The sequence below is a fragment of the Tursiops truncatus genome, chromosome 13 (assembly GCF_011762595.2).
Source record: "Tursiops truncatus isolate mTurTru1 chromosome 13, mTurTru1.mat.Y, whole genome shotgun sequence".
NCBI lineage: Eukaryota > Metazoa > Chordata > Mammalia > Artiodactyla > Delphinidae > Tursiops > Tursiops truncatus.
The window spans coordinates 8,596,206-8,623,884 of NC_047046.1; the positions used below are offsets into that span (position 1 = coordinate 8,596,206).

The following is a 27,679-nucleotide window of genomic DNA, read 5'->3' on the forward strand; positions in this document are numbered from 1 at the left end:
CCACGTGCCTAGAGCCCATGCTCCACAACAAGAGAAGCCCGCACACCACAACGAAGAGTAGCCCCCGCTCGCCGCAACTAGAGAAAGCCCGTGTGCAGCAACGAAGACCCAATGCAGCCAAAAATAAATAAATTAAATAAATAAATTTAAAATAATAAAATTGGGCTTCCCTGGTGGCGCAGTGATTGAGAGTCCACCTGCCGATGCAGGGGACACGGATTCGTGCCCCGGTCCGGGAAGATTCCCACATGCCGTGGGAATCTCAGCTCAGCGGCCATGGGCCCATGAGCCATGGCCGCTGAGCCTGCACGTCCGGAGCCTGTGCTCCGCAACGGGAGAGGCCACAACAGTGAGAGGCCCGTGTACCGCATAAAAAAAAAAAAAAAAAAAAAAAGGCAAAAAGAAACAAAATAAACAGGTTGTGGAACCTGCTGTGTTAAATCCCAGTGCTCTATGATTTTCTAGCCACATGACATGACCGTGGGCAAACCACTTATTCTCTCTAGGCCTCAGTTTCTTCCTAACAAAATGAGGAACAAAAATGCCTACAAATCTACCTCACTGAAGCTATTGTGAGCACACAGTAGATTCAATTCCTGTTGTTATTATTCTATGGGCAAAGAAAAAAAGTCAGGGAGTATAATCACTAAAAAATTAACAGTTTTCTTAGTGGATTATAGGTAATTTAATTTTTGTTATTAATTTTTCCTTAGTGAAAATGTGTAACTTAATTTAAAAACACTTAAATATAATCATTTGTGTCACTGTAATGTTCAGAAATTCTGTTTCCTTGTTATCTACAGTATACGCATGTGTATAAACTTGACACTTTAATGCTAAGCTATCTAGTCCCTACCCATTAATTGTCAAAGAAAAGAAAAACATGGGTATTGTAACTAACTGGCCATGCTGTCAGAGAACCTACTCCATAGCTTATATTAGAGCTAAAATCACCAATTACCCTTCCTTCCTAACTCAATGCACAGAAACTCCAATCATTTACGTCATTAATAGAATCACCACACAAAAGATCTTCTGAAAGCTGATGGAATTAATTTAACTGAGAACAAAAAAATGACAGATGAGTAGCACAGCCTTGAAAACTGTGCTGCAGGAAGGACTCACATTGACTCATTATTACTCACTGACAAATCCAGGCTATCATTTTGCTACCCTTGTGGCAGTAACCCACTGCGTTAGAATCAAAATGGTCCTCGTGAGTGACAGACAGAGCTTTAATATGCAAAGCAGCACCAACGAAGGGAAGCTCAGCCTTACAGAATCATCTGGGCTCATAGTGTGTAAACTCCTCTGCCTCTTCAAATTACTGATGCGTACAGCGGCTCAGGCCCTGGTAGCCTAATACTGGGAGAAGAGCTCACCATTCTTACGTGTTTGGAGAGGAACAAACTGGCAAAGAAGAAAAGAGTGCTAAGAACAACAGTGTTCAATGTTCTGACGACTGAGCAATCCAGACAGGTCCCTGAGCAAATCCCTCACGCTAACATGGAAGTATTTTTATCACCTGGCCCTTATTCTGTAAACTACCACTAAGCCTTTTGTGCAGCAAAGAAAGAAAGGGATAGCCTTACTGGGATTAACCCCTCAAATTCTTAAGATATGTTGGCTTCGTAAGACCTAAATCCACTTAAGGGTTTCTGAGGAAATAATATGTCAACAATTAGGCTGTGATGCCAACCCAGATCTAAAAGCAGCTAGAAATTCTCAGGAAATAAGTGGTTACAGCTATCAGCTTGCCCTTTATATTGGAATTATGTTATAGGCTTTTTAGCAATGGCAGAATTTTTAAAAAAAGGATCACCTAATCTTATAAAATTATTACTTGCAATTATAGCTGAGGTTCAGTAAAACTCAGCAGCCTGTCTTTGCCAAAATATGCTTGAGTTTTAGTTACAAATAGCTTAGAGATGTGTAGATAAGGTAAGAGAGAAGTGTATATGTGTCAAACATGGTAACGAAGGATTATTTCAACGTGTTTTTTAGGAGAAAGAGGTAGTCATAATATTCAGTGCAAGAAAAACTCTTATATGTCCTTAAATTTATTTTATTAAGCTCTCCCAGTTACATGAAGGTGAATAGGGGAAAAAGTAGGAACAAGGAAGAAATACAGCAAAAAACAAAGCTTTCAAAGTACAAAATCAGGATAGGTGTTACAGGTTTTAACAGGTTATTCCAAGTCACAGTAATTTAGTAAATGCACTGTGGGGTGCAGGGTGGGGTGGTGTTGGCAGAAGACTCAGGCCCCTGGTATCCCTGTCTACAGGTTCTTTTGTTAGATGGCACCCTGCAATGTTCTCTTTTCCCTCAACATGTTTCTGAGTATTGCAAGAAGCTTTAAGTCATTGCTTTTCATAAAAAAGATTTATCCAGTTAACATATGAAATAAGGGGTCAGAGGCTAAGTGGTTTGCCCAAAGTCATACGGCAAGTTTACAGAGATGAAATAGAATCTAGGATGTTTCACGGTATCAGGCAAGCTCAAGATTGCATGCCCAAAACAGCAAATTAAGACAAACCAGTATATTGAAACTTCTAGACAAGCTTTCTCTTCAGTTAGAAGGAGAACAAGCTAGTTAATCACAGCACAGAGAAGACAGAAGATGGTAGCATGATGAAAAGTACCCCTTCTTGCAAAGGTTTTAAATTGAAGGCAAAATTCTACAACATGGAGATCTCTGTTAACATTGAACACTGAGGGCTGATTTTAAATGTGCATGGTGATTGGGAGGGAGGCCTTCTAGTAACCAGAAAGATGCTGGCAGTTAGCAGAAACTTAATAACACCCTTTCTGAGAGCCTGCTTAGAAGGCTTGGGTAAGTTCCCAAGAAACCACTTAACAAACAAATGTAGAAGCTTAGCCAAAGGATGCTCCATTAGCATACCAGAAAACAAACACTGGGTATTTGTAAATTTTCTAATACAAGATTAACAGGGATCTACACAGACTAAATGTTAACTGCTAGTAGCTGGGGAGCCAATTTGCAACCTGAACTCCTCACAGGTAATCAACTGAGTTTTACATGCTGGACCTATCCCCTCTTTTCCTCCCTGGGAGAGAATCACTATCCCAATTATACAACCACTTGCTTTTCTTTCTTCTTTTATCATATTTTAGAATCCCTAAACAATACAGTTTTACTTGTTTATGTTTCTGAATTTGAAATATATGGAATCAGACTGTTAGGTGATATTCTGCAATGTCCTCTTTTCCCTCAACAACATGTTCCTGAGTACTGCATGCAACCTTAACTCGTTCCTTTTCAAAATGCGTTTTTCTACTATAAATGGGCTTTTAGGTTGTTCCCAGTTTTCTGCTATTATAAATAATGTTACTATGAACATTCTTGTACCTATGTTTTGATACACAGATGTGCAAGAGTTTCTCTAGTCTAGGGTAAAGACCCAGAAGTGGAACTTTATTCTGTAATTCTAAATTGTTTTCCAAAGTGGTTGTATCTATTTCAAGCAGTATTATGTATTCTGGTGTTGCCCACAGCTTCTCCATCAAATTGCTTAATAGGAAGAGCCTCAGAAAAAGAGCTGGGTTGGTAAGTGATTTTCTTGGTTTTTTTGTTAACCATCTCCTGGGCTTCTTTAGAGAGGAAAACGCATAGGATATCTACTTACCAAGCAAAGGTACTTTATTTTGCAGCAACTCACAGTAGCTTGTGGTGAGGATTCCAATGGGATTACTTGGGACGAACCGTCCTTCTTTTACTAACCGTTCACATGTCCGCATTAAAGTCCCTGAGAACTGAGACGGATCAACTCCATAGTCTCTCCATCCTCCTACACCATCTGCGACCCCTAAAAAAAGAAATTTACATTCAAAGGATATTCTTACCAACGTCTCAGGAACTCTTACCCCCGTTTTCCTAATACTAATTTTACTACATACTAGCACATCTATTTACCCTGAAATTCAGAATAAAAAGTGCTCAGGTTTAATGTATTAAACACTAATACTCCTAAGCCACATTCTCTACTTAGAATCTGATCTTTCATATACTGATGAATAAACACGTGAGCTACCACAGGGTGGCATTGCCTCCCAGCCAAGAGTTCGATTTCAGCAGGATTTTCATCTTTGTACAGAAGTATTTGTGTCATTAATCTCTGTTGTATTTTATAGGAATGAAAATGGATTTTTTTAAAAAAGTGCTGATGCTAGTGAGAATACAACTGAGCCAGAGCTGTCCATCATTAAGAATACCAAAAGCAGCAAACTTTTAACTTCAAATATTGGTCAATAACTGTGAAAGAGAGAACAAGATTAAGAATACATCCCACCCCCTTTCCTCCTCCCTCTGAGACAACCTCTATCCTGTACAGGGCCGCACTGCCCAGTATAACAGCCACTACCACACGTGGCTAGCAGGCACTAGAAATGGGGCTGATGCAAACTGAGAAGTGCTCTAAGTATAAAACACACACTGGATTTTTGAAAACTTGTTAGCATGAAAAAAAGGGTAAAATAGCTCATTAATTTTTATACTAATTACATGTTGAACTAATATTTTGGATATAATGTGCTAAAGAGAATACATTATTAAAATTAATGTGACCTGTTTCTTTTTATTTTTAATTAATGTGAATATTAGGAAATTTAAAATGACATGTGTGGCTCACATTATATTTCTATTAAACAGCACTGGTATAGAGATTTTTCACGGGTCCATAGAGCTGCTGATGAGTTCACAGTCTGCCTAAGACTTCTTTATCGAGAGGAAACCAGTGCTCAAGAAAAATTAGACATCAAAGTCAACACCATACCATCTCCTATTCAATCCCTTGCAACACCAAGCTAGTTGTTCAACATTAAAATCAATTTCTAAATTCAACAGTCTACTAAATTCAAAAACTGTGAGGTTGTTTATTTGAAATTCAAACTAAAATGTCAGATATATACATTATTAAAATTTTAAGTGACCACAAATGAAGCTTTCTGGAATGACAACTATAGTTGTTTTCAAAATAAAAGATCCGTGAACAAATGGGAGAGTTAAGCTTTTTATTTCATACTGTTCTCTATTATTAAAATTTTATTTTTATAATGAGCATGTATTGATTTTATGATAAAAATATTATTTTTAAGGCTATCTGAGCATGAAACATCCTCCCCACATACACATTTACATTTTTTCTTCCAGTTTTATTGAGATATAATTGACCTACAGCACTGTAAAAGTTTAAGGTGTACAGCATAATGATTTGACTTACATACATCATGAAGTGATACCACAGTAAGTTTAGTGAACATCTATCATCTCATGTAGACACAAAATTAAATAGAAAAATATTTTTTTCCTTGTGATGAGAACTCTTAGGATTTGCTCTCAACAACTTTCATATATAACACACAGCAGTGTTAATTACATTTATCATGTTGTACATCACATTCCTAGTACTTATTTGTCTTATAACTGGAAGTTTGTTTCTTTTGACTGCCTTCATCCAATTCCCTTCCTGTATTCCTGCCTCTGGTAACCACAAACCTGATTTCTTTTTCTATGAGTTTGTTTTTAAGTATAATTGACCTATATTTACATTTTTTGTACATTCAACTTTCACACACACTTCAAAGAGCATATTTGGTGCAACAGTAGGAAAGTGCTTATATGTATCCCTGAAAAACTGGCTTAACATGAAATTAACACATTAAACTATTTTTCTGGTGATGGCACTTATCAAGCAGAAATGGAAAACATCCTGAAAAAATAATAAGAAACAGAATTGGAAGACAGTAAAGAGGTTGACAAATAACTTACCACTATTGGAGAAGCAACTTTCCTCACCTTTTGTGACCAACCAATGGGCAAAATTTCCCTTTTTTTTTTGGCCATGCTGCGCGCATGCGGCATGTGGGATCTTAGTTCCCAGACCAGGGACTGAACCCATGCCCCCTGCAGTGGAAGCTCAGAGTCTTAACCACTGGACCGCCAGGGAAGTCCCAAGGCAAAATTTCACTTTAGGGCAATTCCAAATTAGTTGGTTAGATGATATGATGTCTGCGATTTGTTTCAAAATATTGGGGGAGGGGTGACAAAAGAGTAGATGAAACAAGACTGGCCATGAATGGATAACTGAAGTTGAATAATGAGAGGTACATTCATCCCTCTACCTTGATGTATATTTGAAATTTTCCATTATATAAAATTTAAATAGTAATAATGATAAGAAGAAAGATCCTTCTGCCTGCTGTGTGGAGAGCAAAAGCAGAAAAGGGAATAAATCAGGAGACTGTCTCAGTAGCCCAGTTGTGAAATGGTGGCAGTGCAGTTAGAGTGCAGGGATTTGGGATCCAGTGAAACAAAAAGACTCACAGGTACACTGAATGGGGTACAGTGAGGGTGGGGGAAAGAGAAGCATCAGGGATGACTGAGGTCTACCCTCCCAGGAAGAGTATCATTTTTTGGTGCTTTTCAAGCAGCTGTAAGGATATCTAGAAATTCTTACAAAAATTTAAGGTAGTTCAATAGGAACTTCTTTTGAGGAATTCTTACGTCACCAGGGATAAGATTTTACCATGATTTAAATGCAACAATTTGTGTTAAAAACACAGAATGCAATTATAGTCCTTGCAACTCCATCTGATGAATCATTCATTCTTCTCAAACTACTGTTTGCTTGAGGGAAGAATTTCTTAACCAGTTTCTGATCTAAGAGCCACAATTAACTTTAAATACAAACTGGTTTCATCTACAAATGCCCTTCATAAGAAAACCATTAAAACCTGAGATAATGTTGAGAGTTGATCCCGGCACTCACTAAATAATCTGTCAGCAGGTTATAGAGTCTGACCTGGCACAGCCCTTCAACATTAATCAGATTTCTCCCAGAATAGAGGTAACCTTTCAGGCACCTGTTTGCTCTTATATGGGAAAAAGAACACAGGCAAAACTCCATTGGCCAAGACTCTTTAGGGGGAAAAAGAGATTCAAAAAGCATATAAACTTTTCAATAAAGCTGTGTGAAAAAAGTCTTAGTATACATACATAATTTACTTACAAAGAACAAGTTATATAACAGGAAGAGTTATATTTGGGATTAGAACCAGGCTAAAACCAGAATAACCTACATTTGAAACCTAGTTTAATTCCTATTAGGCAGTTATTTCTATAAGAAAATGAATATTTCCTCTCTTGCATAAGCAAAAGCTTCAATCCACAGTGGAACCGTGGAACTGATCCAGATATAAAGGGAAATTTCATTCAGAGGTAAAGAAAACAACTGTTAAAGGAGAGATTGCTTCAGATCTTGAAGATATCAAACAACAATGGATAAGAATATCCCTAAGAACAAATGGAGGCTACAGTGAATACTAGGAAACAGAAGCTGAGGGAGACATATCCTGCCTCCGGGAAGCTCACCTTCTAGTGGGCAGCTAGACTACTCACTCATGGGATCTAGACAAACGGCTCTCACAAATGCTGCTACAGAAGAGTCAAGAGCAAGTGGTTAATGCTTATGGGGCACTGCGAGAATGGAGCAAGCTTTCACTAGGAAGTGGCATTCAGATCTGGCCCTAGAAGGTAAGTCAGATTTCCTCAGGCAGGGAAGAGTAATTAAAGGAAAAGAATGGCAAATTAGGTGTGGGTGGGGCTTGGGTGAGTGGGGAGAAGTTGAAATACGCAGGGCAGGGGCTGAAGCTGTGGGGTGCCCAAAATTGCAGTCCAAGAACTTTAAGCTTTATGCTATAGACCTGTGTTGTCCAATATAGGAGCCACTACCCACATGTGGCTATTCAGTTTGAAATGTGGCTAGCATGGATTGAGATGTGCTGTTAAATGTAAAATACACTCTGGATTCCAAAAACGTAGTACCCCCGAGATTGTAAAATGTCTTAGTTTCATGTTGAACATACATTTTAGATATACTGGGTTAAATAAATATGTTAATTGAAATTAACACCATCTGTTTCATTTTACTTTTTTAAATGTGGCTACTAGAAAATTTAAGATTACATATATAGTTTACAGTATATTTCTACTGAAGAGCACTGCTCTAGACAATAAAAAGTCACAAGGTTTCTGGGTACAAGTGATATAATCCAATCTATATTTTAGAAAAAATCCTGACAGCAGTGGACAGAACGGGTTCAGAGAGGTAAGAGGTCAGGCATCAGCTGCAAGATTTTAGGTTAGAGGTAATGAGAAAAGTAGAATAGACAACCACTGGAAATACAAAGGACATAAAGACAAGACGGCTCTCCATCAATACATTTTATATCAATAGGTTTCTGGATTTCAGGAATGAATATTGATTAGATGATTCCCCAGTTAGGAGGGGGTGAAAATGCCTTTAGAAGATACTGACTTCTGTCTCAGGTATGCTGAGTTTCAGGCACCGGTAGGGCATTTTTGTGGAAATGTTCTGTATGAAGTCAGGAACTAAGAGTCTGCACTGGGGAAGGCAATCAGGGCCAGTTCTTTGACAAAGGTCCAGTACTGACACCACAGAATGGACTGGATGCTCAGGGAGTATAGAGTAAAAAGTTTAAGGACTTAAGGGGGATCTTATCTTAGGAACGAGAATTCCTGGCCAAACAGCTCACTTGCGATTTGCATCTTACTTCAGGCATCAAATTACAAACACAGATATAACTGATTAAGTTTAGGAAACAGCCAAGTAATCCAATTTGTCAGAATGATATAATTTCTTTAGCGGTAAAGAGAGGTGAAGTTGAAAAGGTGGACTGAACTGGAAAGGCTTTGAATGCCAAGATAAAGAGTTTGCACCAATATAGAAGCTATTTCAGTTAACTCACTGTAATCACCTTATGTCTCCATTAATAACATTCTGTCAGCGCACGTCTAGCTTAAGTGTTTCCTTTGACCTAAAATCCAATTAAAACCATTATTAGATTAAGATAATGGTTACATATCTGAAATAGCTGAGCAAAAAGCTGAGAAGAGACTATAGGGCACAGAAAATTCCTTTAGTTGTACCGTTTACAACTGAAAATGTCAAGTTTTATGAAGTGGGAAATAGCCAACTAGAAAATATTTATATTTATGATTTTTATAAAATATTTTGCTAAGTTTTCTGTAGATTGCTTTTCTAAAGTAAAGAGAGAAGGAGAAAGAGTAATTCTGGTGTTATCTCCCATCATTTAAATATATTTTTTTATAGGAAGAAAATTCTTAAAGTAACAATTTTCATTTTTCTGATTAATACTTTTTTGTCTTTGCCTTAGTTATAATCATATAAAAACAAAACTTTGATGTACTTGAAAAAAAATCACTTAACTTGTTATTAATGCAGAATTTTACTTAACAGCTTTATTCTAACCAGAAAATTCAAGGAAAAAAGATTTGGTAAGTAAGCTGAAATTGTGGAAGCTTAAAAATCCTCCTTCCAACTGCATTTGGCCACCTAACTGTGTAGCTGGCAAAAGGCTCACCTTGAAAAAGATTTTGAACTAAGCGATCATCAGCTTGAGTCTCTCCATCATTATCCATTATCAGCCATCAGCATGAGGCTGCCGTTCTTCTTAAACTCTTCTTACTACACTCATCTTCAGATTGACATGCAATTAGTTACAAGACATTTTCCAGAAGAAAGTGATACCCAAAAAATAAATACTAAATTTCAATTTTAATATAAGCATCAGTGAAGAAAAACAGGTAATTTGATTTTATCCAATAGCTCTGGCAGAATTTCAAATACTAAGTAGTACCCAAAGGTAATATAGAGCTTTATTCCTTGCATCTTTGATGATCTCGAGGCATTTTACATTGAGCCTCATACTCTCCCTAATGAAGTAAGATGGTTCTACAGGGATTGTTTTTCCATCAGTGAAACACATCTCCTATCTACTAGGATGGGTACCTGATAGTGAACTGAAACTCCAGAGGAGAAATTGAGTAAGAATCTGGCTGGATCACAAGAGTTGAATAATAAAAGCAGCAGGAGACCCTCTGTACTCAAGGGATAAGGATATCTGGTTTTACACTTTCTGCAGCAAGCACTCATCTGACAGGGAACTGGTTAGGCAGTATCTATTGCAGTGCTACAGCCGGCTTCTTTCCAGATGCCAAGGCTCTTCTTCAAATACTATAGTCTAGTGGTCTCAAAGCCAACCTTATTTGTCTAGGGGCATCACAACATGAAGCATTATAACTAGAGAAAAATGAGATCAGAGTATAAACTCAATTTCTATCAAATGGAACAGATCACACTTGTATCAACAATTCTGAAGCCTCAACTATTTGGGCATTAAAAACACTCCCCTGTGATTCAGGACTGTGAAATCCTTCTGCAAACAATTATCCCAAAGGGAACAAAAAGAAGGATTACTGGAAAAATGTATTCAAAAGTTGATTTATTCAGAAAAGTACAATTTGCTTTGATTAACACTCCTTTCAGTTCTCTAGAGGTGAAATTATATAGATTATCACGTTCTTCCTGCTTTAACAAGTGATATATTCCCTTTGCAATAAGTTTCCCCAAAATAACCACTACGCATTACTCCCAATGAAACCTGCATCTTCTAATTCTCCAGATACCAAGTCTACGTCAAGAACTCAAGATCTTGGGCTTCCCTGGTGGTGCAGTGGTTTGGAATCCGCCTGCCGATGCGGGGGACATGGGTTCGAGCCCTGGTCCGGGAAGATCCCACATGCCACAGAGCAACAAAGCCCATGCGCCACAACTGCTGAGCCTGCGCTCTAGAGCCTGTGAGCCACAACTACTGAAGCCTGCGTGCCTAGAGCCCGTGCTCTGCAACAAGAGAAGCCACCACAATGAGAAGCCCACCCACCGCAAAGAAGAGTAGTCCCCACTCACCGCAACTAGGGAAAGCCCGTGCACAGCAACAAAGACACAATGCAGCCAAAAATAAATAAATAAAATAAACATTAAAAAAAGAACTCAAGATCTCTAAGCAGAACAGCTAACTCAAAGCTGAGGCAATAAAGCTGAAAGGATGGAAGGAAGAAAGGTTCAACCCTATGACAAAATGTATAAAAAGGGACACTTATAAGCAAAACTCAAATCCTGCTCAAGAAATAGTACTGTCCAGGGCTTCCCTGGTGGTGCAGTGGTTAAGAATCCGCCTGCCAATACAGGGGACACGGGTTCAAGCCCTGGCCCGGGAAGATCCCACATGCCGCAGAGCAACTAAGCCCGTGAGCCACAACTACTGAGCCTGCGCTCTAGAGCCCACACGCCACAACTACTGAGCCCACGTGCTGCAACTACCAAAGCCCATGCGCCTAGAGCCCGTGCTCCGCAACAAGAGAAGCCACTGCAATGAGAAGCCCATGAGCCAAAACGAAGAGCAGTCCCCGCTCACCGCAACTACAGAAAGACGGCGTGCAGCAACAAAGACTCAACGCATCCAAAAATAAATAAATAAAAGAAATAGTACTGTCCAGGACAGTTAATAAAACTCAAATACGGACTCAAAGCAGGAATAAATGTTCTATTTTATGTTTTAGAATGCTAAACAAAATAACTATTCCTTTCTAGCTTAGTAAACCTGAAACTACTTAATAATTAATCAAATTAAAATGCACACACATACATATACACATTTAAACCCATTGTCCAGAATATTTCATTAATTAGAGACGGTAATCTCCAGACTACTCTGGGTGGTAGAAGACGATTAGGAAATGATAGTGTGAAGGCAAAGAAACTCAAAGTCAACCTTTTTAAAAGAAAAATGGTCTTCCTCTAACTTCCTCTAGCTCTTCTGTTTAAATACCAAATATTTAATGTGGAATGATATGTTTTGACTTAACTGTGGCTGAGGACCTTGGGTATCTTATAAAGTTGAAGGTTAAGTCACAGATAAAGGTCACTTCACTCCTTTCTGAGCTGCAACAGTATCTTCCTCAAATGCTAAATGCTGTCAGCAATGCTTTCTAGACAGGAGGAAGCAACAGACAAATCATCTGGGGGGCTCACACTTATTTTAAGATATGAACAGTAGAGACAGGGACCTTAGTGTGTTACAGAATTAAGGCCTTCTATTAAAGCTGAGGCTTCTGTTAGTTTTTAGATATTAGAAAATGTTACACAATGCCTAATAATTTAACGTTTAAATAAGAAAGTAACAGCAATTAAAGTCCAGCTATCTGATGTGTGTCTACTTGTACTGGCCCTGTAGGCTAAGAGAAAATTTTTCCTTCTATTTATAAGATTAGATCTAGAATTTCGGTCTTAAAGGTTAACCTAATATTTACAACAATTAAGCCATATACCCTGACCTAACCCTAAAGAGGATACTATTTTACCCCCTGCTTTCTCCACCCCTCTATAAAAATAAGAGCTGCTTTTTACTAAAATACCACCCTCTGGGAGAGGTCGAGTCACATGCAACCCTGGCACAAACGCTTTTTTAAAAAAAGTGAGAACATAATTCTTTTCAATAAGCCTGCCAAGTTAACGTCTTCCCTGGTGGCACAGTGGTTGAGAATCCGCCTGCCAATGCAGGGGACATGGGTTCGATCCCTGGTCCGGGAAGATCCCACATGCCACGGAGCAACTAAGCCCGTGCGCCACAACTACTGATCCTGTGCTCTAGAGCCTGTGAGCCACACTACTGAGCCCGTGCGCCTAGAGCCTGTGCTCCGCAACGAGAAGCCACCGCAATGAGAAGCCCGCGCGCCGCAACGAAGAGTAGCCCCCACTCACTGCAACTAGAGAAAGCCCGCGTGCAGCAATGAAGACCCAACACAGCCAAAAATAAATAAATTTTAAAAATAAAAAAGCTTGCCAAGAACTGACCCTTAATTTCTGAAAATTAATTATATTTCCCCTATATATTGTTCAACTAAGTAATGACCTTTGAGGGGGTAGAACAAGTAATCTTTTTTTTTTTTTTAAGATTTATTTATTTATTTGGCTGAGTTGGGTCTTTGTTGCTGTGTGCCAGCTTTCTCTAGATGCGGCAATGGGGGCTACTCTTCGTTGTGGTGCGTGGGCTTCTCATTGCGGTGGCTTCTCTTGTTGCGGAGCACGGGTTCTAGGCGCGCCGGCTTCAGCAGTTGTGGCATGCAGGCTCAGTAGTTGTGGCTTGCGGGCCCTAGAGCACAGGCTCAGTAGTTGTGGCCCACAGGCTTAGTTTCTTTGCGGCATGTGGGATCTTCCCGGACCAGGTCTCAAACCCAGGTCCCCTGAGTTGGCAGGCGTATTCTTAACCACTGCGCCACCAGGGAAGTCCTTTTCTTCTTTTTATTTTCCATACTTCCCCATTTTTCCAGTAATGAGTACATGTTGCCTTTATGGGAGAGATGATAAACTATATGAATTCAGTTAAGAATTGCATTTTACACTTACATTCAATATTAAAGTTAGTCAACACATTTTATTGAACATCTCCTATATGCAAGACATGTGGTGAAAGGGAGCCAAAGGGATTTACATACAATAAAAGATTTCCCACCCAGAGGAACTTAAAATCAAGTGGTAGTGCAGGGAATTGGAGCAGCTTAAGATAAATGGCTATAATAAAACAAAATAAACATGTACCACTAAAGCCAAAAGCAAGGAAGATCAGATTACATCTAGCTAAAGGAATTAGAAAAGCATTCATGGAGAAGTGTCTGATTTGAGCCTGGAAGGATGAAAATACCGAGTTGTGGGGGAGGAGGAGGCTGAGGAGAGAGGCATTTTGGGCAGTTCCCTGCGATTTCGACTAATATGGATAAAGTACAAGTAATAAAGGCGGAGGTTACAGCTCTAAGAGCAGAGAAACCTCACCTCTAGGTAAATGCCTATCACACCCCTGCCACAAACCTCTCACCAGCAATTAGCCAAAACAATGCACTGCAGGAGTTAAGGTATTTAGGAGGTCCCCCAGAAGCAAAGGGCTGGCCTGAGGCCACCAAAGTTCCTGTGGCCTACTGACTAGTTCAACAGGCTCGCTAAGGCCTTTATCTGCTTTAATTAAGGGGCTTTGCTCAATTATTAGCCTAGGAATAGTTATAACTAAATAGTACTCAGACCCAGCAAAGACCCAGTAAAACGAAGTTTTAAATGATCATTTCTGACTTAAAAGGCAGTGTACACACACTGGGCAAGGCTTTGGAGTCAGATCTGGGTTCAAATTCCAGCTCCAGGATTAGGATGAGGTGTACTAAAGGTGTCTTGGGTAGCTCTCTGAGCCTCATTATGTTCACCTGTAAATGGGAATAAAATCATGAACATCACAGTGCTGGTGTGAGGAACACGGATAATGGTGTTAAAGAGTGCCTCGTCACAGTGCTCAGCTCATGGCCAACATGCAATAAATGAGAGTTATGTCTCTCTTAAGGCCAGGGCTTCCCTGGTGGCACAGTGGTTAAGAATCTACCTGCCAATGCAAGGGACACTGGTTCGAGCCCTGGTCTGGGAAGATCCCACATGCCATGGAGCAACTAAGCTTGTGTGCCACAACTACTGAGCCCACGTGCCACAATTACTGAAGCCTGTGTGCCTAGAGCCCATGCTCTGCAACGAGAGAAGCCACCACAATAAGCCCCTGCACTGCAATGAAGAGTAGGCCCCGCCTGCCGCAACTAGAGAAAGCCTGCACGCAGCAACGAAGACCCAATGCAGCCAAAGATAAATTTTAAAAAAAAAAGGCCAAATAACAGTATATAGACCAGTCTGCCCTGTAGCAATCAGAAAAAAAGTCTTTGATCAGTATTGGCTGCAAGCTCTACAAACACTGGTCTATGGTCACAATCAAAAGACAATTCCCACTCATATATAATGTTTAAAAGATGAGGGCTTCCCTGGTGGCGCAGTGGTTGAGAGTCTGCCTGCCAATACAGGGGACATGGGTTCGTGCCCCGGTCCGGGAAGATCCCACATGCCGTGGAGCGGCTGGGCACGTGAGCCATGGCCGCTGAGCCTGCGCGTCCAGAGTCTGCGCTCCACAACGGGAGAGGCCACAACAGTGAGAGGCCCGCGTACCGCAAAAGAAAAAAAAGATGAGTGGTCCACTCAGCTTTTCTGGTCACACATCCACCACCATTCAATATTCCATTAAACATTTAAACAGCAACATTTTCAAGCACTAAGGGACAAATCTATATTTGTCTCCAAAAAAATAAACGAAGAAAAAAAGATTCATCTACACCTTGAAAAAATAAATTATTTTCCAGAACTGACTGAAGTAACCTTATTTAACAAATACCTCTTAAGTGCCTGCTGCCTACTGTGTGCCAGGGTTCAGACTTAGAAATTTCTCATTTTAAACGGGAAATCTTATAATGACAACCAACACAGAAATGCTAGTGGGCCTAACCCTCTCCCTAGGTCACTACAATAACAGCAGCGCCTGTATCATGACTTTCCTGTCTCCTTTCTCCCACTCCGTAATGTGATCCCCCCTTCAGGGCTGAGTCTTTTTCATACTGGTAACGTCTTTCATTCTGGAGTGTTAGTCTGGTTCCTGGCACAACAGTTCTCAATTCTTGCTGCACATTGAGATTACCTGTGGAACCCAAGCCCTACCTCCTGAGCCAGTGTGCCCAGGGTAGGCCTGGGCCTTGTAACAAAGCACACAAATCCAAACTATACAGGTGATTCTAATGAGACTCACTGTCAGAGCACTAAGGACTCAATAAAGACCAGCTGGATCCAAGCATGCCACGAACCAGATAATTCTACCTCTGAAATGTCTCTGCTACCCTGTTTTCAATTCCCAAACTTTTGATTCTTCTCTTGCATTTCCTAACCTGATTAATGGCAGCCCAAACCACCCCACACTTCCAGGCTAGAAACCTTAAAGAAGCTTCCAGAAGCAAAACCTCAAAATCAACTCCAATTTCTCTTTCTCCTTCACCCTCTTCGTCCAGTTATCACTAAGTCCTGTTGATTCTTTGTCTGCAATGTGCCTTAAGCCCAATTACTTTCCAGTACCCTAAGTTAAAGCCCATTCTAGCTCAGACTATTTCAGTAGCTTCCTAATTGATCTTTTGCCTCCTGTTCTCCCATTACACCCTCTTTATTTTTTTTTTAAACAAGATTGCTATGTCCATATTACACTTCTAGTCAAATACCTTCCATGTATATACACTTATTTACTTGTATTTCTAAGAACATTCTCTAGAAGAATATACAAGAAACTGATAACACTGGTTTCTTTTGGGAGAGGAACTTTTGCAGCTAGGAGACATGGGTGAGAGGGAGACTTTATGCACCCTTTTGAATTTTGAATACCTTTTCAATTTTGTACCATCTAAATGTGCTGCTTCTTCACAAAAAAACAAACTAAACCCAAAACAACAAAAGCAAAAACACCTCCTATAGCTTCTACCAAAACCAAAAAACGGAACAACACCCAATATGGCAACTGTGACCTTTGACAATCTGGTCATAACCTGTTTTCTAACATCAATTCTCAACCATCCTCCCAATGCCACCCCGCCAGCCCAAACTACGCTCTAGCTACAAAACAGCTGTAGTTTGGGAAGTCTTCTACTGTGCATTTGCTGATCCCTCAATCTGGAGAGCCTTGCCAATCTTCTCCTCACTTGCCTCAGTTTATTGAAAAACCCATCTCTCGGGGCCTGACTCCATGCTTCCACAATATCTAACGTTTCTGTTCCTGTGCATATGTGTACCTTCTCCCCCAGACCGTGAAACTGCAAGGCTAAAGTCTATTTTGTTCGTGGTCTTTTCCCCAGCACCTGTCAAGGACTAACAGGAAACAACCAGTAAACAATGAATTCAGTTGACTGTACTGATAAGTTAGAATACCAACATTCTGATAAAGCAACTTTCATCTGAGAACTACAAAAAGAGAATGAACCCACTGGGGATAAGGGGGGGGGCAGGGATAAACTGGGAGATTGGGATTGACATATATACATTACTATATATAAAACAGATTAACTATTAAGAACCTACTGCGTAGCACAGGGAACTCTACTCAACACTCTGTAATGGCCTATATGGGAAAGGAATCTAAACAAAGAGTGGATACATGTATAACATTCACTTTGCTGTATACCTGAAACTAACATAACATTGTAAATCAACTATACCCCAATAAAAATTAAAAAAAAAAAAAGAGAGAGAGAGAGAGAGAGAATGAACCATTATCGCATCCTGGAGTTGCACAAGGTGTTGTGCCCTCTTCTCACAGACTGTTAAAATAAGGCTGGATGGAAAGAGCCTGGAAAAGGAGTCTTGGAGATGACACAGCTCCCAGCTTTCTTTGCCACTAACTGGCTGTAGGACACTGGCCAAATAACTTCTCTAAACTTTAGTTTTCTCATCTGTGAAAGAAAGGGCAGGAGGACAAATTCTCTCGAGAGTTCCTTTTTCTAAGATATAAGATTCTGTGATTCTAAGTCACATTGCAAGAAAAGGGAGCCTGTTTTAGAAACTCTTTATAAAATAAAAGCTAACAGATACAGCTATATTTTACTTTTCATATACAATAGTGCATTTACTGCATGAACTAGTTTTGAAACAAAGGCTCCATTTCAGGCTTCTCAATTTATCCTTTCCCCTTAGTACACCACCTTATGTATGTTTTCAGAGAAGTTTTGATAATGATCCAGAGGGTAAAAACACTGCCCCATGCCCTTTTACTTCAGTTTTAACCACCAGACTAGAATGTTGGAAAAGTTTTTTTCTCCTTCAGGCCACTGACAAAAAGGCAGGCCAACCATTTCTCAATTTGAAATTCTGATGAAAGAATAAAAGATAGTTATAGATTAATTGGCTTCACTGAATTCAGACGATCTGTAAATTATTTAATATGTATGTATAGAATGTATTCACAAAACACACCAAAGACCATTGATTGTTCAGTGAATTCAGGGTACATGAACAAGAAAATAAGATCAACGTTGCAGCTCAAGAACCAAGAGAAGTGAATTTTTAAAAACAATACATGCATAAATGACACCTCTGTTTAGACTTTCTCATTTCATAGAAACACTGATGACCATATTACCAATTAGTATTCAAACTAGAGGCCAGGAACAGTTTTCCAGCTCTAATGTAAATAGCTCAAATCTATTTTCTTATTCAAAACTGCTATCCAAACATTGATGTGAAAACAGAAGCATTTTTTGTTGGCTTCATTCAGCACAGCTAACCTTTTGCATCTACCTCAAATGACAGCACAGACAAATTTTGATAAGTCAAAAAACCTACTGGAGATGGCATCCTTGAAAGATCGAAATGTACAGTCACAGTAGTACAAAAAGAAAGAAGTTTCCTCTTCATGAGGGAATGAGTAAAAAGAAATGAGTAAAAGAAAAATCAGTGCAAAAATGTGTTGGAACTAGCTTGAGTCAAAATAGTACTCGGTCCCTCAACAGAAAGCACTCTTTGTAGTAAGTGACTTTTGCAGTCTCTGGCAAAGTTTTTGCAGTCATTTTGTAACCCTTGGGATTCATACCAACAATTCAATCCGTCCTAGAACTATTCACCAGCTACAAACTTACTCACCTCAAAAACAACTGTTTAAGAACCTAGTAAACTTATAAATTGTTAAATGTGACAGACTCAAGATCAACAATAAGCTTACTGATGAGAGTAATTTCATAGCAAATGGAAACGTATAAATTAGTATAACCTTTCTGGAGGGAGCTACACTAATATTTAAATCAGAAACCTTTCAAAAGTTCACAGCCTTTGACTCAGGATCTCCTCTTCAAGGAATTTATCCTAAGGAAATACTTACATGTAGAGGTATTCACTCTAGTGTTACTTGTAACAGAAAATTGGAAATAATCTAAATAAATAAAAATAGAGGGCTTCATGTACTATATACACAGTAAAATATGATAGCTATGCTTATTACGGAAGTATGCTCAAGCTACATTACATAACAATAACATTACAGAGCAGAATACACACTAACCCAATCTTATTTACTAATATGTATACATACAATTGTATATACACAAAGGCTAGAAGAAACCATACTGACTATAATTGAGTTATGAGTTACAGGTATTTTACACTGTGCTTTTGTGAACATGTATTACTTTTTTTTTTATTATTATTTATTTATTTATTTTTGGCTCCGTTGGGGCTTCGTTGCTGCGCGTGGGCTTTCTCTAGTTGTGTTGAGCGGGGGTTGCTCTTTGTTCTGGTGCATGGGCTTCTCATTGCAGTGGCTTCTCTTGTTGCAGAGCACGGGCTCTAGGCGCGCAGGCTTCAGTAGTTGCGGCACACGGGCTCAGTAGTTGTGGCTCGTGGGCTCTAGAGCACAGGCTCATTAGTAGTGGCGCACGGGCTTAGTTACTCCGTGGCATGTGGGATCTTCCCGGACCAGGGCTCGAACCCATGTCCCCTGCATTGGCAGGCGGATTCTTAACCACTGCGCCACCAGGGAAGCCCCATGTATTACTTTTATAAGCGCAAAACAAAACCATTTATTTAAAAGCACTAGATGCGCAAGAGAAAACTTAGGTTCAAGTCCCAGCTTTGATACTAACCTTACTGATGAGTCAGCCTCACAGATGAGGAAATAGATGCAGATTAAGCAGAAATAAGAGCAACTATTTCATAGTTAAAAGATTAAATGAGGTAAAATATAAAAATATACTGTAAAATCTAGGGACTTCCCTGGTGGTGCAGTGGTTAAGAATCCACCTGCCAACGCAGGGGACACAGGTTCGAGCCCTGATCCCGGAAGATTCCACATGCCACGGAGCAACTAAGCCCAAGAGCCACAACTACTAAAGCCCGCAAGCCTAGAGCCCATGCTCCGCAACAAGAGAAGCCACCGCAATGAGAAGCCCGCCCACAGCAACGAAGAGTAGCCCCCGCTGTCTGCAACTAGAGAAAAGCCCTCGCGCAGCAACGAAGACCCAACGCAGCCAAAAAAAATAAGTAAAATCTAAAGCACTGTATATGTATAAAACACTGGTAAGTTGAACCATATTTTGTGTCAGATATTGAATAAATGTTTAGGAGAAAACAGAGTGAAGTATTTCCCACTCTTTAAAGAAAAGGTTCTGCTCCCTCACCCCCACCCCATCCACCGAAATCCTGTTTGGGATCCCATTCAAAAGTATTTAGCATCTTCTTTAAAATTTTAAACTGAAAGATCCGTGCCACTTGTCAACTTAAGTTTAAATGAGTAAGTGTGTTATCAGCCCAATGCCTCCTGCAGTTGGTCAGCTTTTGCAAAAAAGTTTTGATTTATGATGCAATTCTGTAAACTGTGAATTGTTTAATAACAGGAAACAAATGATTTTAGACCTCAGAGAGATAGAAAACTATCAGATTTTTAAAATATTTGACAACTCTCAAACAAGATAGATCACTGAATTTTATTACTAATGATAAAAATTAGGATCTAGGTAACCAGTTCTTAAAATGAGACCAAAAGTTATCACTAATTTTGAAAGGCAAACCCACAAGGCACACCATTTTTCAACTGACTAGAAAAGTAAAATTTCTTTAGAAAGAAACTGTCAACTTACCTTTCCAAAGCATTTCCCTAAAAATTCTGAACCTAAAGCCCCAGGTAAGGCCTCTCTAAAAGGCACGGGGACCTATATAAAATGAATTTGCCATTTAGTTTGAAGTTGACATAAACGTTTATTCAAACCTGACATAGGCATTTATTCAAAGGACATGGTTGTAGGTCAAATACTCTGACCTGGTGTAGTACTTCTTGAGTCACACACAAGTACAAACTCCATTTGGATACTGTTGCAACCATTCAGGTTATGTATTGCCCAGTTCCAGAAAGCAGTGCTAAAGTTCAGGAACAGCCTCCTCCAATCCAGGTTCCCCCAACTCCCTCAACACCCTGCCCCCCCCCCAAAAAAACCCCACAGCACAACCAGTTAACATCGACATCTTATCTTCTGCTACAATTTAAAATCTTTTAACAAAAGTATATTTTCTAAAAAAGTATAAACAGTCATGCTTTTAAAATGCAATTACTTGCTCTATAAAAAAAAGATTTATCCAGATTCCTTTAGGAGATTATTAACAAATTGAGAGAGAAGCTGGAAGTTAGGAAAATTTAAAACTAAGCTCAAGAATTTCTAGATTAAAGACTGAACAAAGGAAAAGTAGTTCTGACAGTATAACAAATGAGGAAATGACTTTAAAAATAATGTGCCTTATAAGAACCTTATGAAAAGTACAATATATAGCAAAATGAGAAAAATATTGGGGAGCAGGAGTTTAAGAAACAAACAGCAAAATTCCTCTATCCATCAACCCTATAATCTATTTATTACAGAATGACAGAATACTCAGAAGAGTCAGAGGACTAGTCAGTGGCTATTTTTTTGTCAGTAGCTTCTTAAACCCTGATGTTTCTGAGTCCTAGAAGGCTCTTTTACTGAACCCACAACTCTCACACTTCCTTAACATTCCACAATTTTCTCTTGAAAGCACACAATTATGAAATCCAGCATATTTAAAGTACTGATTGATCTCAGAACTTACATATCTGATTGCTGACATTTAAAAAAGATTTCCCCCTCTATTAATTATATTAATGATATATAAATATTATATATTAATGATATAAAATATATAAAAAACAACTATATTGCTCATAAAGTTGCAAAGTTACAATATGACCCAATGATTCCATTTCTAGGTATATACCCAAGAGAATACATATGTTCACAAAAAAGCCTACACATAAATGTGTCACAGCAGCACTATTCACAACAGCCAAAAAAGTGGAAACAACCCAATGTCCATTAATAGATCAATTTTTTTTAACGTGGTATACCCATACAATGGAATATTATTCAGCCATAAAAAGGAATGAAGTACTGATACATGCTACAATGTGGGTAAATCTTGAAAATCTTATGCTAAGTGAAAAAAGCCAGACACAAAAGACAGCATATTATATGATTCCATTTATATGAAATGTCCAGAATAGGCAATCTGTAGAGTCAGAATCTACTTTCTGTTGCCAGGGATTGAGGGAGGGGAGTTGGGAAGTGACTGCTAACAGGTAGGAGTTTTCTTTTGGGGTGATGAATACGTTCTAGTTAGTGGTGGTGGCTGCACAACCTTGTGAATGTTGTGCTACTGAATTTTTCACTTTAAAAGGTAAATGTTATGGCAGGTGAAAAAAATTCAGTCAGGGTTATGTCTGCTGTCAACAGGTGGATCAGACTGAATTTTGACCTTCAGAAAATTATGACTATATAATGAGACTAGTTTCCTGACACAGCTTGAAATCTAGATGAGGAAAATTCGAAAGAGGGCTTCTTGAAAGGTTGAAATTGGCACGCACACACACTCTCCCAAGGTGACTAGTACTTTGTTAAAAGGACAACTCACTTTCAGATATAGAGGTTCCACCAAATACATTAAAATTACCATGACTGTTGGAAAACATCAAATTCTGCCTAATCAATTCACTTCCTAAATAAAATTTTTATCTTTATATTGTTTGTGTAATCCTCATACCTTAAGACAACTACTTTTTTCTTTTCTTTTGGCCATGCCTCGTGGCTTGCAGGATCTTAGTTCCCTGAGCAGGGATTGAACCTGTACCCCTAGCAGTGGAAGCACGGAGTCTTAAACACTAGACCGCCAGGGAATTCCCAAGACAACTACTTTTAAGACTGTATTACTCACAAATACACTTCAAATTCCTGGCCACAATCAAAATTATATCTAAAGGCTAGAATTTTTCATTTCTTTTTAAGGTTTCAATTTAATCAAGCTTAAATAAACACTGTGCAGTTTTAAAAGAATTACTTTACAAGTCAGTATTGAGAAGTCAGAACTTACATGGCATACACCATGCTGTCTTTTTTCCAATAAACTGTTGTTTAGTATGCAGAGGAGTTTTTTTGCACTGTAGTGAGTCATAGAGTGAATAAAGAAGTTGTGCACACACACACATCCCCATACCCTTGAGCAAGAAAAGCATTACCAGAACGCTTTAACAGTACCAGAAGACAGATGGGTTTTGAATTCACCTATCTTGTCAAGAAAACGTAACCGGTGGTGTAGCGGAAAGAGGACTGGAATGGGGAATCTTGGTGCTAGTCCTAATTCTGCCCTTAACTAGTGGAGTAACCTTAGCAGAGTGATTTGACCCTCTGTTGTGTCTTCAGTAAAATGAAAGAATTGGATTGCAAGGTTCCTAAGTCTTACAACTCTCAACAGTCTTTGATTCTATTGTTAATTGGCATAGGGCTGTGGGAGGCCCAGCAGTTACACGCTAGGCAGTTCTCATATTTTTACGTACTTAGGCAACCATGCCATATAGAGTAATAAGAGAACTCAGTATTAGTCACAGGGAAGAAGGAAAAAGTGCGCATAGCTCCTGCTGGTACTGGTTTACTCCTGTTGGACCTAATAAAGAGAAAGCACCTTTGCCAATTTTCCAGGGGATAGGAGTAGTTCTTATGTCTCACCACACCCACCATAGTTGGTTTTTCCTAAAAGAAATCCAGTGGGACTCTACAAAAATGTTGTAAAGCACCAAGTACTTTTAGTCACTGCATGACTAATACAACAGACCAATTCTAAATTAAAGAAATAAATCAGCTTTCTCTTTCTAATACAAAAGAAATAAACAGCTTTCATTCCAAACAAAGAGTCCTAGATGACCACAGTGAGTTGCACAGATAACTTAGCAATAAACACAGTGTCAACCCAAAGAAAATGAATTATCTACAGAACTAGAAGGTTCAAAGCACTGAGGTTCAACATAACATTATTATTCGACATAGCCTTTTTTTTTTTTTTGGCTCCTCCGCACAGCTTGTGTGATCGCAGTTCCCCGACCAGTGATGGAACACAGGTCACGGCAGTGACAGCACCAAATCCTAACCACTAGGCCACCAGGGAACTCCCTCCACATAGCCCTTTAATGAAATTCAGTTTACCACTCTAACTTCCAGAGTAAAAAGTAGTATTAAAAACTCACTGAGGGCTTCCCTGGTGGCACAGTGGTTGAGAGGTCCGCCTGCCGATGCAGGGGACACGGGTTCGTGTCCCGGTCCGGGAAGATCCCACATGCCGCGGAGCGGCTGGACCCGTGAGCCATGGCCGCTGAGCCTGCGCATCCAGAGCCTGTGCTCCGCAACCGGAGAGGCCACAACAGTGAGAGGCCCGCATACCGCAAAAAAAAAAAAAAAAAACTCACTGAGACTCATCACCTCTTTCACGGCAAGAGATAATCAGACCTGCCTGGGATGGGATGGTGTCAATAAAACAGAAGTCACCATCATACGGACTGGATTGTGGAAACCAAAGATCAAATGAGGCCAACTCAGAAGTTGTATCAGGTGGCTCCCAAGAAGGCTTTCTGGAAGAACTCCTCCAAAACAGTCCTAGCTAGAGAACCTGTGTTCCCTAATTTGCATGCAACTCTCTCTCTTAAAATGGCTCTTTGTCAAATATGGCCACAGACCACATAAGCAATCATCTGTCTGGTTATGCCTAGCAACATTCCTTTCAAGAGGGGTACAGAGCTGTAGTTCTTAATCTAGTACCCCTTCATGGACCTCTAGGTGGCACATGGATGGACTTCACGGGGTCAGTGAAGTCCCCAAGGACCTATGCAAACTTTTGTCTCTCTGCACATTTTGGGGGCAAAAGAGCCCTTGGGCAGTAAACCAAGAGGCTGTGAACCAAGGAAAGTTAAGAACTACTGGTGGTTTAGAGACAGATGTAAAACAGAACAAATCTCCTGACGGTGCCCATGTAAATAAGACAGGAAGTAATGCCCATTATTTGAGATGCAAAATAACAAAGGGTGCTGTCTTTTCAAAACAAAAAGAAAATATGATATGATGGTCGGAAGTTCTTGAGGGTCAGGTATTCCACTCCCTTCATCCTCTAGTCTAGATGAGGAAAATGAGCTGAGAGGCTCTTATCCAAAACCACAGATCACAGAGTGGCAAAGCTGAGCACCAAACCAGGCCAGGTTTCTGCCAGGATGGTATGTTTATACTTTTTTCAGAATGGTTTTGACCAAAATTTTCCTTATGAATACCCCACTCCATTAAGAAGGTAGCCTTCAAAAAATTTTAAATCAAGCTTCAGCCTAGAAATTTGACACATTAAAATATCCAAATCATAAATCAAATCACAAATCTTTCAAATAAGCCAGCACATAACAGACTTATAAGGCAGAACCTTAGTGGCTCAATATCCCCTATCCTGTTGCACTATAAGTGCGACTTGAAAAAGCAGCACAGGTCACAAGCTTCTAATTGTGAAGTGCCTCAACTGTAATGAAAAGCGACAGCCACTGACAGACCTTTAAAAAAGATACCGAGTCAGGGTCAAGCTGACTTTAGAGTGGATTTGTAGGACTTCAGTTTGCAAGTTCCCACAGGGAACTTTACTCAATACTCTGTAATGACCTATATGGGAAAAGAATCTAAAAAAGAATCGGTATATGTATAACTGATTCACTTTGCTGTAGAGCAGACACTAACGCAACACTGTCAATCAACTATACTCCAATAAAAATTAGAAAACAAATTTGCAAGTTCCCTTCTGAGGAGTCTTAAGTGTTGCCTAAATACCAACTGATTTTTTTCAACCCAGGTAATGGAGATTTTCATGAATTAAACTGATAACCACTTTTCTAGTTCTATGTTCACAAAGAGTACATGAGTAGAAGCAAAGATAATAAGCAGTTATTCTAAGACCAAATTAAAAAATAATTATGGTCATAAAGTTACAGGTCCATTTGTTCCAATGCCTAACTTTGCCTCAGAATATGAAATTTAAAGTAATCAAAATAATCTCACCTGAGAAGTGAAACCAAAGCGACATTTGAACCTAAGTTCAATGACAACATGTCCTTCAATTACAAAGGAAGTGCTTTATTTATTAAAAGAGATTTAACGGCATAGGATTCTATGGCATACGCACTGCCTCCAAAGACATACAATATGGTAAAGTTTCTGATCGCTTGTGAATTATATTTAGCCATTTCTGCAAGCTCTAACTCTAGACTCCCAAACCCTAAGGTGTAACTGGAATGGGCCATTGGAAGCACCTGTGGCCTTTAAAGGCTTTAACCAATTCTCAAGGCTTTCTTGGCCGCAGTCTAGAAGAGGGTTTGACCATTCTATTTTGGGTCAAGGAGACTCTCTTACACCCCAAGTGACCTCAAGTGGGCAAGATCAGTTTGGAAGAATGCACTGCGAGTGATTTTTCACCAGGCCAGCGGCCTCCGCTGCGAGACTTCCAAAAGGATGTAGATCTGGTCTCGATCGAGACGACGAAAGAATGCGGCTGGGCTGTGTGGGGCTCACGACAGCCAGTCGGCTCGGGATCCCGCTGCCCGCGGCCGGACTGTGGCGTCAGGAGCGTGAAGAAGCAGGGATCCCCGGGGCACGCAGAGGGAGGAGAGAGGAGAGAGGGCGGGAGCCAGAGCGAGGTTCGGAGACTGCAGGTGTCGCCGGGGGAGGGGACGAGATCGTCCGGGGCTGGCACTACCAAGTGACTAACAGTGCGGTTCCGGACTCGGGCAAACTGGTCACATTCTCAGGCTGTGTGACCTTGAGCGTGTGGCTCGCCCGCTTTGCGCCTCAATTTCCTCATCTCTAAAATGGGGGTTGTTCAAGCGGAAAACGCACCTTGGATCGCTTGGCAAGGCGCCTGGCACATAGTAAGCGCTCCGTACAAATGAGCTACTACTGGCTCTCGGGCTCCTCTTACCGCCCGGAGGAGCGAGGAAAGCCCCGAGCAGGGGAGTCCCCAGGAGGCGGATCCCGGGCTGGGAAGGGGGGACCTGGCCGGGCACTCACCGAGCACGTCTGCCGAGCGGTGCCGGGCTACGAAGCACGCATCGTCTCCGTAGCACGCGCCCTTCTTAAGGAGGCCCTTACGGAAGTCCTTGCCGAAGCCGCAGCCGGCCGTCACGAGCCCGTAGTCGCCGCCGCCGCTGCCGCCGGCCCTGGGGTCGGTCTGCGAGAGGCCGCCGAGCACGGCGCGGGCCACCAGTCGCCCGTACGAGAGGACCGAGAACATCGCCGCCGCCGCCCCCCCGAGGAGGCGGGGGGCCCGGGGAGCAGAAGGACGCGGAGGCCCGGAGCCGGCTCTCTCCTCAGCCGCAGCCGCGCCGCCGCCGGGACGCTCCTCAAGGCGGCGCGCAGTCGCCGCCGCCCCTTCCCGACGCGCGGGGCCTCGCACACGTCCCGCCGCGCGCACTGGAGCCAGAGCGAGGTCAGAACCGGCGGCTCCTCCGCCTCAGCCCGACTGGGGTCCCGGCTGCAGCCACCGCTGCCGCCGCCATCTTCCACTCCGCTAGCGTGTTCCGGGCCTCGCCGGCAGCACCGCCCCCTTTGTGGCCACACCTCTAGCCCCGCCCACGGCCCGCTGCTTAGGCCCAAGCCCCGCCTCCTCGGCTCGGTGCCCTACGCAGCCACAGAGGTCGAGCGTGCGCAGAGGATGTGGACACAATGTCTCTTGGGAGTTGTAGTCCAAGAGTTGTAGTCGCTTTTTTACTTCACTGCCTAGCTTCAAGGACATAGGAGGATTCCCCAGACGCGGGACCTAAGTTAAAATACCGAGAATTACAGGTGGGCTGTTTTCTCCCCTGCTTTAACCATATCTTTTAAAAGCTATTGTTTTAAATAACGCCACTATTCCTTTAAAGAAAAACCTGGAAGAAAGTATCGGGTCACATATCATTATTCTGTAGTATATATATTAAGAAACTGAAGTACACTAATCTAGTGACACCTCCAGAACTTATATATCGGAAGGGTTTAGGGGAGGCAATCTGT

General features: G+C 40.8%; 1 protein-coding gene across 2 annotated transcripts in view; it reads right to left on the bottom strand.

Annotated features, from left to right (window-relative positions):
* The window catches only part of PPTC7 (protein phosphatase targeting COQ7), a 38,840-nt gene extending 11,642 nt beyond the window's left edge, over positions 1-27,198 (bottom strand). For both annotated transcript variants that reach the window (XM_019950374.2, XM_019950373.2), the window contains exons 1-2: positions 26,699-27,198; positions 3,648-3,827 (exon numbers count right to left, since the gene is read on the bottom strand). In XM_019950374.2, coding sequence (XP_019805933.1) covers positions 3,648-3,827; positions 26,699-26,921 — 403 coding nt within the window. In that variant the 5' untranslated portion in view covers positions 26,922-27,198. The remainder of the gene's footprint in view (positions 1-3,647; positions 3,828-26,698) is intronic.
* Between the last annotated feature and the right edge of the window lie 481 nt (positions 27,199-27,679).